This window comes from Balaenoptera physalus (assembly GCF_965194825.1).
Source record: "Balaenoptera physalus genome assembly, chromosome: 18".
Lineage (NCBI taxonomy): Eukaryota > Metazoa > Chordata > Mammalia > Artiodactyla > Balaenopteridae > Balaenoptera > Balaenoptera physalus.
In genome coordinates this window covers 81,474,817-81,488,708 of record NC_138899.1, presented here as the reverse complement: position 1 = coordinate 81,488,708, position 13,892 = coordinate 81,474,817, and the positions used below count along the sequence as shown (strand labels likewise).

At 43.2% G+C, this 13,892-nt stretch overlaps 2 protein-coding genes across 3 annotated transcripts in view; both read left to right on the top strand.

The window, feature by feature from the left end:
- The window catches only part of PARP4 (poly(ADP-ribose) polymerase family member 4), a 34,402-nt gene extending 26,399 nt beyond the window's left edge, over positions 1-8,003 (top strand). The window contains 2 exon segments of the mRNA XM_082435146.1: positions 3,390-3,527; positions 5,843-8,003. Of these exon segments, the coding sequence (XP_082291272.1) occupies positions 3,390-3,527; positions 5,843-5,864 (160 nt within the window). The 3' untranslated portion in view covers positions 5,865-8,003.
- A 1,992-nt stretch (positions 8,004-9,995) lies between these two features.
- Positions 9,996-13,892, top strand: part of MPHOSPH8 (M-phase phosphoprotein 8) — a 52,465-nt gene continuing 48,568 nt past the window's right edge. For both annotated transcript variants that reach the window (XM_082435115.1, XM_082435114.1), the window contains exon 1: positions 9,996-10,471. In XM_082435115.1, coding sequence (XP_082291241.1) covers positions 10,247-10,471 — 225 coding nt within the window. In that variant the 5' untranslated portion in view covers positions 9,996-10,246. The remainder of the gene's footprint in view (positions 10,472-13,892) is intronic.

The following is a 13,892-nucleotide window of genomic DNA, read 5'->3' as shown; positions in this document are numbered from 1 at the left end:
AGAGTGTTTTTCCTATGTTTTCCTCTAAGAGTTTTATAGTGTCTGGTCTTACATGTAAGTCTTAAATCCATTTGGAGTTTATTTTTGTGTATGGTGTTAGGGAGTGTTCTAATTTCATTCTTTTACATGTAGCTGTCCAGTTTTCCCAGCACCACTTATTGAAGAGGCTGTCTTTTCTCCATTGTATATTCTTGCCTCCTTTATCAAAGATAAGGTGACCATATGTGCGTGGGTTTATCTCTGGGCTTTCTATCGTGTTTCATTGATCTATATTTCTGTTTTTGTGCCAATACCACACTGTCTTGATTACTGTAGCTTTGTGGTATAGTTTGAAGTCTGGGAGCCTGATTCCTCCAACTCCGTTTTTCTTTCTCAAGATTGCTTTGGCTATTTGGAGTCTTTTGTGTTTCCATATGAATTGTAAAATTTTTTGTTCTAATTCTGTGAAGAATGCCATTGGTAGTTTGATAGGGATTGCATTGAATCTGTAGATTGCTTTGGGTGGTATAGTCATTTTCACAATGTTGTTTCTTCCAATCCAAGAACATGGTATATTTCTCCATCTGTTTATGTCTTCTTTGATTTCTTTCATCAGTGTTTTATAGTTTTCTGAGTACAAGTCTTTTGTCTCCTCAGGCAGAGTTATTCCTAGGTATTTTATTCTTGTTGTTGCAATGGTAAATGGGATTGTTTCCTTAATTTCTCTCTCTGATTTTTCATTGTTGATGTATAGGAATGCCAGAGATTTCTGTGCATTAATTTTGTATCCTGCAACCTTACCAAATTCATTGATTAGTTCTAGTAGTTTTATGGTGGCATCTTTAGGATTTTCTATGCACAGTATCATGTCATCCACAAACAGTGACAGTTTTACTTCTTCTTTTCCAATTTATATTCCTTTTATTTCTTTTTCTTCTCTGATTGCTGTGGCTTGGACTTCCAAAACTATGTTGAATAAGAGTGTTGAGAGTGGACATCCTTGTTCTTGTTCCTGATCTTAGGGGAAATGCTTTCAGTTTTTTACCATTGAGTATGATGCTTGCTGTGGGTTTGTCATATATGGCCTTTACCATGGTATATTCTTGCCTCCTTTGTCATAGATTAATTGACCAAAGTGTGTGGGTTTATTTCTGGGCTCTGTGTCCTGTTCTATTGATTTATGTGTCTGTTTCTGTGCCAGTACCATACTGTCTTGATTACTGTAGCTTTCTAGTATAGTCTGAAGTCAGGGAGCCTGATCCCTCCAGCTCCGTTCTTCTTTCTCAAGATTGTTTTAGCTGATTTGGCTTTGAGCCTCCCCTAAGTATCTGAGGAGTCTAGTAATAGTGACAGTAGAATCAGGAGAGGAGTCACCAGCTTTTTCCAGGGAGTCAAAGGGAAGGAGCAGCTGCATCTTCAAGCCCTGGGGAGGGAGCAGCAACCATCTAATGTAACTACAGCAAGCCCTTGGCGATCTCAAACCACCCCACCCCCAAGTATTAAAGAATTCATACATCAAAAGTGGGCCTCTCCCTAGGGAGAGATTCCGCTGCTGTGAAAAAGTAGATTCTCTCCATTTCATTTCCCGAATAATGACATTTTCATATTAATTTTTTTCTAGTTATAAAATTCACGTTCTTTTCTAAAAGTTTAGAAAGTATGTGAAAACATGAAGAAAATTAAAGATCGCCCAAAATCTCCCCACCCAGCGATAACGCAGAGATAATATAACCACTGTTAGCATTTTGGTATAGAACGTTTCCCCAGTTGGATCACTGATGCTTCTCTGCACCCAGAGGGTGCTGGGAAGCCAGCTGTCTGAAATAAAAGTTGTGGTTAGTAACATTTGCTGATTTGCTCAGCAGGCTCCGGTAACCAGCCAGCCCCCACAGCCCGGTCCCTCGGCAGCCCCCCAGTCTGTCCCCACACTCCCCATCTTAGTCACCCCGAGCCATCGTCGATCCTCTCTCCCTCGTCCCCGCAACCCCGTGCTGTCAGCTCTGCCTCCAAAAGCCGTTTACTCCTGGCTTCTTGCCTTGAGCGGAGACCACGCCCCTGCAGCAGCAGCCTTCCTGATGTTGTTTCCATCCTGCCCATCCAGTCAACTTTCCCCAAACAACCAGTTAGATCTTAGCACACGTATTTGGCCACGTCCAATAAATGTCACCTCCAAAGAGAGGCCTGTCTTGGCCACCCTGTCTCTGAACCTGGCTGGCTTGCTGAGTAGCACAGAAAATCAGGTGTTTGTCACCTTCTTGACTTCTGTCTCTCTCATCAGAATGTAAGCTCCACGAGGTGGAGCCCATGTTATCTTATTGCCAGTGCTGGTAGAGTACTAGGCACTGGGCGTACTTGTTAAATGAACGCATGAGTGTTGAATGAATGAACTTATTCAATTAGTATGTTCTATATATTATATATTCGATAAAATATGGGATCATATTTTGCTTAATATCTTATAACCTACTTATTTATTTATTTATTTATTTATTTATTTATTGGCTGCGTTGGGTCTTTGTTGCTGCACGTGGGCTTTCTCCAGTTGCGGCGAGCGGGGGCTACTCTTCGTTGCGGTGCACGGGCTTCTCATTGCGGTGGCTTCTCTTTGTTGTGGAACACAGGCTCTAGGCACGCAGGCTGCAGTAGTTGTGGCACGTGGGCTCAGTAGTTGTGGCTTGCAGGCTCTAGAGCGCAGGCTCAGTAGTTGTGGCGCACAGGCTTAGTTGTTCCACGGCATGTGGGATCTTCCTGGACCAGGGCTCGAACCTGTGTCCCCTGCATTGGCAGGCAGATTCTTAACCACTGCGCCACCAGGGAAGTCCTTATAACCTACTTTTAACACTTATTTTTTGCTATAAGTTTTGCTTTATACCCTTATTTATTTTAAATTTTTTAAAAATTAATTAATTAATTTATTTATTTTTGGCTGTGTTGGGTCTTTGTTGCTGCACGCGGGCTTTCTCTAGTTGCGGTGAGCGGGGGCTACTCTTCATTGCGGTGCACGGACTTCTCATTGCAGTAGCTTCTCCTGTTGTGGAGGGTGGGCTCTAGGCGTGCAGGCTTCAGTAGTTGTGGCTTGCAGGCTCTAGAGCTCAGGCTCAGTAGTTGTGGAGCACGGACTTAGTTGCTCTGTGGCATGTGGGATGTTCCTGAGCCAGGGCTCGAATCCTTGTCCCCTGCATTGGCAAGCAGATTCTTAACCACTGCGCCACCAGGGAAGCCCCCCTTAATTATTTTTAAGAGTGTGATTTTTTAATGGCTGCATAGTATTTCCAAGAAATGTTGCATTGTGATTCATTGAATCAGTTCTCTAACAATAGACATTTGGGTTGTTTTGGGTTTTCTGCTAATAACAATTTTTATTTTGCTTTCAATTACGTAATCTGAAGATTTTCTTCTAATTCTTACAGTAAAAGTCCAGTGGACATCTTGCAGATATTTAGAGTTGGCAGACTGAGTGAAACCACGGAGTTTTTGAGCCACCTTGGCAATGTGACGCCCTCGCTGCACAGGTCCCCTGTACAGAGCTTTGTAGGAATCCTGTCCTGGTAAGAGCACGCCATCTTTAGTTTCCAAATTTTTCAGCCTCACAAATGTGAAGTGTTTTACTTTTTTTTTCTATAGTACATGGATCTGTTACATTCAAATCAGCCAGCTTATTGAATTCCGGAGAAAATTGAACACTTTAAATTATAATTAAGTATGTGATTTAAGTCATAGATTAATTATTATACATATTTTAAAGTGTAGTGCATGGATATGAATTGCTTCTCGAAGACAGTATCATGCGAATAGGGGACTCTATTTCCTGACTCTTCTGTGTGTATCTAGTCTAGGGATAGTCCAGAAATTAGAGTGCCCAGATACCATGAATTATCTATTCAAAACATAGCTCTAATTTTCTGTTTGCTTTGAATAATACTTAATAGTGTGGCTGAAACTGAAGTTACAAGGAGCAGGGGGAAAACATGATTAAATCTGTATCCTTAGTTAAATACCTAAGCAGAAACGTAAAAAGAGAGACTTCCCTGGTGGCACCGTGGTTAAGAATCCGCCTTCCAATGCAGAGGACGCGGGTTCGATCCTTGGTCGGGGAACTAAGATCCCACATGCCTTGGAGCAACTGAGCCTGCCGGCCCCAGCTACTGAGCCCATGCTCCACAAGGAAAGATCCCACGTGTGGCAACTAAGACACAACGCAGCCAAAAAAAAAAAAAAAAAGAAAGAAGGAAAAAAAAGAAACATATAAGATCCATCTGGAAGGACTTCCCTGCTGGCTCAGTGGTTAAGAATGGTACACACACACACGCACACACACACACACACACACGCACGTAATTTGGTTATGTTTTTTCAAAAGGCAAGATAATGGGAAAACTAATAAAACTAATAAAATATTATCTCTAGGGGGAGGGGGAGGAGACAAGGATGGAAGTTAAGTTTCTCCTAATGTACCTTGTTTTATGGTTTTGACTTTGAAACTATGTAAATATTTTACATAATAAAGATCAGATATCAGAGAATTGAGATTGAATATGTTAAATTATGCAGCGGGAAAGTAGTCAGCAATGTCTGGAATACGAGGAAATAAATAGCAAGAGAAAAAAGAGGGGAGAGGTGAAACCTATAACTTAAAGGATGTTTGAAACGAGGCAATATGTAGCCTTTGGATCCTGATTTGAACAAAACCCATTGTATTAAAAACAAAACAAAACAACAATTACAGAAATTTAAACATTACCTGGATATTTTGTGATATTAAAGAATTATTCATAACTATTTTTAAGTTTCATGCTTAGGAAAAAGTTCTTATCCCTTAGAGATAACATACTTACAGATGAAATTAAAATAAATTAGTAGGTCTATTTGTACCCTCTCACAAGGACTGATTAAATTCTCTACTCCCAGGGAACTCCCTGCCGGTCCAGTGGTTAGGACTCCGGGCTTTCACTGCCGAGGACTCGGGTTCAATCCCTGGTCGGGGAATTAAGATCCCACAAGACGGGCGGCCAAAAATAACAAAAAAACAAAAAACAAACAATGTCACACAAGCAATATTGTGTAATTGCAGAGGCAGGATTTGAACCCATCTCTTAACCACCACACTACTCTGATGGCCCTTTCCCAGTTCACAGGGGAAAAAAATCAAAGATGGAGAGAATTCTCCAAATTTTCAGTTTCCCCCCGTATTCTTTAGTATATGTTACTGTTTGTTTGCTAACAGGTTCTAGCAGATAACAAAACAAATGAGGAAGTAGCTAATTAATATTAATGAAAAATCTCAGAATTTTTCTGAGTCTTCAATAGACTTGAATATTCGACACCATTTTCTGAACACAAATTTGAAGTTTTTACGTTATGCACATTTTACTAGTAAGTTGTTTGTGGTTTGTGTGCTAAAATTAAATATATGCCAGTTTCTTGGGTGACTCTCGGGTACTTTACAAGTAAAGAATCCAGTTGAGAATTCCTGGGACAGTAGAAAGCAGTTTGTAAAGTAGCGTTGAGCCTGTACTCAAAGAGTGGAAAGGGGGTGACAGCAAACAAACATATGAAGGGGAGAAGAAGAAGCTTGAGTTGTCCTGGAGGCAACAAGAACGTCTGCAAAGCACCTGGAAGCCGGGCAGCGAGGAGGTTACTGTATTTCAAATGTTTTGAATAAGTTCAAAGCACCATGTCAGGCCGTTGGAAGAACTTACATAAAATGTCAGAAAGGAAAAGAAAAAAGTCAGAGAGAACTGCTTTTACTAAGTTTCATAATTTTTGACAGATTTTATCTGATATAATGTGCTGGATTTGGTACCACATTACATTTCATATGTAATTATATTCTGAAGTTGATGGGAAAATGTTTTTAATCTAGGAATATTCCCTGGGATTTTTGAGAAAATAAAGAAAGCAAGTGAATGGCTAAGAAGAACTGAAGGGCAGTATCCATCTATCTGCCAACGGCTCGAGCTGGGGAAAAACTAGGACTCCGCCACCGAACAGCTGCTGGGGCCCCAACCCGGATACACCCCTTCCCCTCTTCACAGGCTTCTTAAGTACAGTCAAGGCTGAAGCACATGAAGTTGTCTTTTAAACTTTTTTTCATGCTTCCATGTATACAATAATCAGATACTAATAGATACCTATAATGAAATCTAATTATGATTTTATTCAGTGTAGCACTCACTTTAAAATAAGTGGAAGCAGTCTATTGTTTTAATGAACTAACCAGCAATTATAAAATAAAAATTCCAGGGAACTCCCTGGCGGTCCAGTGGTTAGGACTCCGAGCTTTTAGTGCCGGGGACCTAGGTTCCACCCCTGGTTGGGGAGCTAAGATCCCACAAGCTGAGCGGCACAGCCAAAAAAAAAGTTTTTTTAATAAAAAAATTAAACTTCCGGTATTACAGACTTTTTTGTGTCTGAATACTTTAAGGTGATGAGAGACGCATCGGGATGGTGCTGGAAGCGTATTTCCTTCTCCCCTCTCAGGACGCTGGCAGGGAGCTGGCGCAGCCAGGCTGAGCAAGCTGGGAGGAAACAAGCCTGTTTCTGGGCCGGGTGTTGAACCTGGGCCCACCTGGCACTTGGGGTGCACGCACCCTGGTGTGGGCCCTCATCTGCAGATCCCTGCACACCTTTCTCTTTTTTTTTGGCTGCACCACGCAGCTTGTGGCATCGCAGTTCCCTGACCAGGGATCCAACCGGCCCGGCAGTGAAAGCACAGAGTCCTAACCACTGGACCACCAGGGAAGTCCCTGGACACCTTTCTTATTGCATAGAGAAACTAGGTGTCCTGAGCAATTCTTTGGTGGATCTTGCTTTTGGTGTTGCATCGAAAATCTCATCACCAAACGAAGGTCATCTAGATTTTCTCCTATGTTATGTTCTAGAAGTTTTATAGCTTTGCATTGTTTGTTTAGGCCTCTGATCCATCTTGAGTTTTTCTTGTGAAGGGAGTGAGGTCTCTGTCCAGCCTACTCCACGCGACCCCTTCCAGGCCGTTTCCGCTCTGCCTTTATGTAGAACCCCAGTGTCTTTGACATTCAGTCCTGGCTGTCCTCCCACCCGTCCTGCCCGTCACCCCTCCCGCACACAGGTGCAGGGTCTCCTTCCTGCTGCGGGGCCTGCACGCCTTTCCAGTGGCTCCCAACACCCTGATGAGGGACCCTGTGAGCCTGCTGGTGCCCGAGGCAATGGGCCTCCTCCCACCTTCCTCCCCGATGAGGCAAGAAGCTCGGGACCTGTCCCACTACTCACACTGCAGACGTCCGGCTCCGTTCGGGGCCGTGGGCCCAGGGCCAAGGGGAGCTGGCATCTTCGACTACTCTGCCTTTTGCTGTTTATATATGTATAAACCATCTAAATCTGAAACGGGCTTGTTATATCTTTACTGGTCAAATCAGTCAGGCCTTGGCCCTGGCCTGCCCTGCTTGTTTGCTTGACGTAATTACAGAAGACAAACCGGGTACCTCCTTACATTGTTACCGGAAACGTATACTAGTAAAACAAAATTTTGCAATGTTTATCAAAATTTAAATCACTGTGCGGTGGTCATTTCATAATGTATAGAAATATCGAATTACTATGTTGTGCACCAGGAACTAATAGTGTTGTAGGTCAATTATGCTTCAAAAACAAACAAGCAAACCCATGGAAAAAGAGATCAGACCTGTGGTTACCAGAGATGGGAGTGGTGGAAGGGGAGAGTGCGCGAAGGTGGTCCAAAGGTGCAAACTTCCAGTCATACGACAAGTAGGTACTAGGGCTGTGATGTGCAGCATGACGAATAGAATGAGCGCTGCCGTGTGTTACATATGAGAGTTGTTCGGAGACTAAATCCCAAAAGTTCTCGTCACAGGAAGAATAGTTTTCTTTTATTTTGTGTCTGTATGAGATGACGGATGTTCACTAGACTTACCGTGGTCATCATTTCATCGTGTATGTAGGTCAGATCATTATGCTGTACATCTAAAACTTACACAGTGCTGTGTGTCAGTTATATCTCAATAAAACTGGAAGAAAAAATTAAATCACTACCCTCTTTGACCTATAAATTCCACTAGTAGGAATTCTACTTCTAGAAATTCATCTTACAGAAATACGGACACACCAACACATGCATGCATTATATGTGCATACGTACACAGTGCAGTGGCAGAGCATGCGCAATAGAGCTCATTTCAAAAGTTGTATAAATGGGTGTTTATATATGTATGAGATAAAAATCTGTCATGTCATATTCCAAACTAGTTACCTGTGAAGAACAGGAACTTTATTTCTATCTTATACATTTTTGAATTAATTGAAAAAATTTTACAATGAACATATGTACTTAAAGTTTTTATTTCAAAAATACATAAAAGCAGAGTAAACAGTGTAATGAACTCCCTCAAGACTTAAAATGCTTTGTCAAGTTTTTGGACACTTAGAACAGCCTTCTCTTCCCTCTTCTTTTGCTGCTGAGGAAACGGGTCTCCTACAGGATGTCCCACATTCTGGACATGTCTGTTTCCATTTCTCTTTCCCCATATTTCTTGTAAACTGGAAATTAGATCTAAAGTCCTGAGTAGATTAAGGATCAGCATTTCTGTCAACATGAGCCACGAAGGCTGGTGGTTCTACTTTAATAATGCTAACATTGATCCGCAGGTTTCCACTGTGGAGTTGTTTGCCTACAGCCAACACTCACCTGTGGACAGATCCTTTAGCATCCAGCTCCTCGTCAGTCTTTCAGCTAACGATTCTGTTGTCTGAATCATTTTATGAAATATTGTGGTTCTCTATTTTTTCTTCTATACTTGTTAGCTGGAATTCTTGTGAAACAATCAGCTGTCCCCCATCAACTAATGTTGCTTTATAATATTTTTTAAACTTATTTTAAAAAAATATATGGAAGCATTAGAATTGCTGTGTGTCTTCCCGTAGAGACTGAGAGTGCCTGGAGGGCAGGCTATGGTGTAGCGATCTCTGTGTTCCTAATGCGTAGGATGCGTTCCGTGAGCCAACTCAAACACCTGGCGCTGCTCTCAAGAGGCGCCTGCCAGATCATAGTCTTAAATGAACTCAGGGAGTCCATTTAAAAGAGTTAATTTTGTAAATTAAGTTGCCAGCTGAAAATTGTCACTCGAGGATGAGGTCATTAGCCACCACAGCTGCGGACCTCCAAGGCCCCTGAGAGGAGCTCAGGGCGGAGATCAGGAGTGAGGCGCTCTGTGCTCTGGGAAAAGCCGGAGAAGGTTTTAGGAACCCGGTTCTCGCCTCCCCTCACATCTAGAAAGGCACAAAATCATTAACGGGGCGTCCGCTCCTCGTGGCCAGCAGCAGCGCGTGCTTGACCGCTCCGTCTCCTGGCCGGTCACCCAGGCCCTGAGCTGCTGAGGCGCTGTCCCCTGGACATAGCTCTCATTTTGCCCCAAATAAAACCCAACTCGCAACTCTCACCTTGTGCATTTATTTTCAGTCGACAAAGTTCACTGTTAAATAAAAAGCTCGCTGCTACAAACACTTTATGTGCTTATTTGCAATTCAAAGTGAGAAAAATATTTCACCTAGCAACTCTGGGCGACAATTCATTTTGAGGGGTGACTATTTTTGTCAATCGTTCATAACGTGTACAAATTACTTTTATCACCTCCTCTGATTTTTCTCAGTGGGAATTAAAAAAACAAAACAAAACCCTACTAGAAATTGGAAAATAGATGTTTTCCTTATCTTTAAACAGCACTCCCTAAAATATAACAGCACTATGATCTGTGTTTGATTGGATCCTTCACAGGCGTTAATCGAATCAAAATCACCCAGATAAGCATCACCTGCTCTGGGCAGCGGGCGGCGCGGAGAAGAGGACCCGCCACGAACCTGTCCCGCGCACTGACCCTCTCGCCCCGCCCACTTCCCGCCAACGTCCCGCAATCCCCGCCCACCAGCGCTACAGTGCGGCCTCCCCTCCGCGGCTCCCTCTCCCTCAGCCCACGCCCCGCCCACGCTCCTCAAGCCCCGCCCACCGGCGCTCCCCCGCGGCCTCTCCTCAAGCGTCCATCGCCCTGCTCTTCCTTCCGCCGGGGGCACCCCCCTCGGCCAGCCCACCCGCTTCCTGTGGGCGGTGCGGGGCTCCGGCGCGCCCGCCCTGACGTGATTGTTGTGCGCGCGCGTCGCTCTGGGGTCTCGAGCCCGCCATTGGCGTTTTCTGGTCAGCGGCGTCCTGCTGGCGGGGGCTCGGGGCCGAGCGAGGGGCGCGCGTCGCAACCGCTCTCCCCGCGGCTGGCAGAGCTCCGTTATGGCTGCGGCGGAGGCGGAGGCGGAGGGGTCGAGCGCGGCTGCAGTTCCTGGTTCGGGTGCCGACGGCAGTGGCCAGTCGCCCGGAGTCGAAGGAGAGGGAGGAGCAGCGGTGGGCAGAGAGAAGGACGAGGCCGCGCAAGGAGCGGAGGCCGTCGGGGACAGCGAGGATGACGGCGAGGATGTGTTCGAGGTGGAGAAGATCCTGGACATGAAGGTCGAGGGGGTACGTGCGGGGCCCGGGCCGGGGGGGGGTGGGGCTCACGCGCGGCGGTCGGCGCGGCCGGGGTGGTGCTGCCCGCTCGGGAGGCTCTGGAGGCGGTGTAGACGGATGTCCACGCCGCGGGGACGTTGAGAGGAGGCTTCCTTCTTAGGCCCCGTCCGCGCCATCACCCCGGGGGGCGGCGTCTCGGGTCTGAGAGCCTGAGCATCCTCGCCCGCTCTCCCTGCGCGGCGTGTGCCTGCAGCCTCGCAGGAGCCTTGAATTCCTCGCCGCGCCCTGCCCGGCGCTCCCCGCTCAGTGTCTCTGTGAAAGCCTTGTTTCACCCTGGTCCCCGCAGAGTGAGGTGCTTCCCCCTTTATGCCCTTCAAGGTTATCGTTCTTTACATGTTTGTCTCCTGCTAGATTGTAGGCTCCTTTGGTAGACTATGCTTTTTATTAATTTGTTATCGCTAGCACTTTAATCCAGTGCCTAGCATGCCGTGATTGCTTTGTGTATATCAGATTGTTAAGTGAGTGAATGAATTGTGGGCTGGAGGCTGGGGGAAGGTGAGAGGGTGGGAGGATGGGCAATGGGAAAATAATCTGTTTTAGTAAATAGGTGTAAGATGACCAAAGGCCCTACACGGTGGTCGTTCTGTATATTGTGTTCTTTTTATTGTCTGTTATTTCCCATTTGTCATACGCTACCTTATATTAATTTTTTTTGTCCATTCAGCAGACTTTTTTTGTTTTCAATTACTGCATGGGTAGGTGCTGTGTTAGGTCCTGAGGATATAGAGATGAGTTGTAGCATACACAGTTGCTGACATTAAAGATTCTCCTGTCCAGTGGGGGATAAATAACAAATCCAGCATCATCAAGCTTATTGTTAGTTGCAGTAAAGATAGGGACATTTCTATGTATAATTTTCCCAAATACCTTGTAAGCACCTTGAGGTGATAGGTGTATCACCTGCGTTTAACACAATGCTTGGCAGGTGAAAGATATTCAGAAAATATTTGGTTAGGGTAATATCTTCAGAATTAAGATGATTCACTTCTTCATACAATATTTAATTTTGCCAGTTCCAAAGAATTGTAGGCACTGTACCTAAAGCCCCATATTTAAAAAATTTTTTTCCTTCATTTAAATGAAATCTCACTATGTTTGTTTGGGGTGTGTCTGCATTTTTTTCTCAACAATATCTTTGTGAGATTTATTCCATGTTGTTGGAGCTACAGTTTCTTTCCTTTTCATTGCTGCATAGTTGTTGGCCCTCAAACAGCTTGGGACCTAGGGGTGCCTGACCCCCGCACAGCTGAAAAGCCACTTATAAACTCCCCCAAAACCTAACTAATAGCCTTCTACCAGAAGGGGAAGCCTTACCCATAGTAGAAACAGTCAGTTAACACATATTTTGTATGTTATGTGTATTGTATACTGTATCCTTAATTAAAAAGTAAACTAAAGAAAATATTTTAAAAATTATAAGGAAGAGAAAATATATTTACAGTAATTTATACCCTAAGTTTATATCTTCTGTTTATGAGATGAATTGCTTGTCAGAACCTACATCAATATTGCCTTATATGATGCAAAACACTGTAGATGTTATATATATTACCAGCACTGGACATCAAAAATGAAAAGATAATGTGAAAAACTTTATTGATTCATACTTTATGGTAGCCTAGTGTAATCGATAAAATTGCTTCGCAGTAGCCTAGCCTAGACACTAATGAATGAATTGTTAGAAAATTTTTGTGGCATATGGTATTACAGTCATATTCATAGTACAGTATCAGAAACATTATTACATTTTTTTAAAAGTCACTTACCTGTAATAATAAGCTAATACTTCCTCCAATTAGAAAATAATATGATAATATAATTCTTTGAAAGCAAAGTTATAAAACATTAAGAAAACTAACACATTAATTTTACATTAAATGTCACTCACCTTATGTCTTTGTAATGATCGGCCAGTATTTACATATACTTTATGCATTTATTGCGTACCTTTTTCTTAATCATTTCAGTATTTCTGGCTATGTGTTTCGTCTGTGACTTTTTTCAAATTGTCGGAAATCTCCAAAAAATATTCATATATATATATATATATATATATATTTTTTTTTTTTTTTGGCTGTGTTGGGTCTTCGTTGCTGCACGCAGGCTTTCTCTAGTTGTGGTGAGCGGGGGCTACTCTTAATTGCGGTGCGCGGGCTTCTCATTGCGGTGGCTTCCCTTGTTGTGGAGCACGGGCTCTAGGTGTGCGGGCTTCAGTAGTTGTGGCACATGGGCTCAGTAGTTGTGGCTCGCGGGCTCTAGAGCGCAGGCTCAGTAGTTGTGGTGCACGGGCTTAGTTGCTCCGTGGCATGTGGGATCTTCCCGGACCAGGGCTCGAACCCGTGTCCCCTGCATTGGCAGGCAGACTCTTAACCACTGTGCCACCAGGGAAGTCCAGATTTTCCAATATATTTATTGAAAAATATCTTCATATAGGTGGACCCCACAGTTCAAACCCATGTTTTTAAAGGGTCAACTGTATTCAGTTGTATGAACATATTACAGTCTCTCTTTTCTACTACTGTTGATGGGCATTTGGGTTGTTTCCAGTTTTTGGCTATTGTGAATAATGCTTCTGTGAATTTTATTGAACACGTCTCCTGGTGTATTGTGCACAAATGTTTCTCTTGGTTGTATACATCTAGGAGTGGAATTGTTCAGACAGGATGCATGTGTCTTCAGCTTTAAGTGGAAACTGTTTTTGAAATTGGTTGTACCAATTTACACTACTGCTAATGGTTTATGAGAATTCCTTTTGTTAAGCATCCTATCAGCGCTTGATATTGTCAGTCTTTATACTTTTAGCCAGTACTGGTGGGGTATCTGATGGTATTTCCTACTTGTAATTTATATTTCTCTGGATTCTGCACTAGTAATCAGTGTTGAAAGCATTGAGCATCTTTTCATATATTGGGTTGGCCAAAAAACGGACTTTTCGGCCAACCCAGTACTTACTTTTTGGTCATTTGGTTATCTTTTATGAAGTGCCTGTTCAGAGATCTCTTTCTACTTTGTCTTTCTGTATTAATTTGTTGTATTCTAGATTCAGACCCTTTGTGGGTGATGTCATGGCTATCTCTTTTCCTGCTATGTCTTTTTTGGTCAGTAGAAGTTCGTATGATTAATGTAGAAAAACTTAATCTTTGTCTTGATGTTGAGTGCTTTTTATGTCTGGTTTGAGAAATCTTTCCCTACCCTAAATATTCTCTTTTTTTTTTTTTTCTGAAAGCTCTGTTGTTTTGCCTTTCAGATTTTATATTTACATTTCACTTGGAATTGATTTTGTGTATAGTATAATGTAGGGATCAGGTTTCATTGAGCAAATCTGTCTTTTTATTCTTTAACAGTGCCTTGTAAGTTTTAGAATCAACTTGTC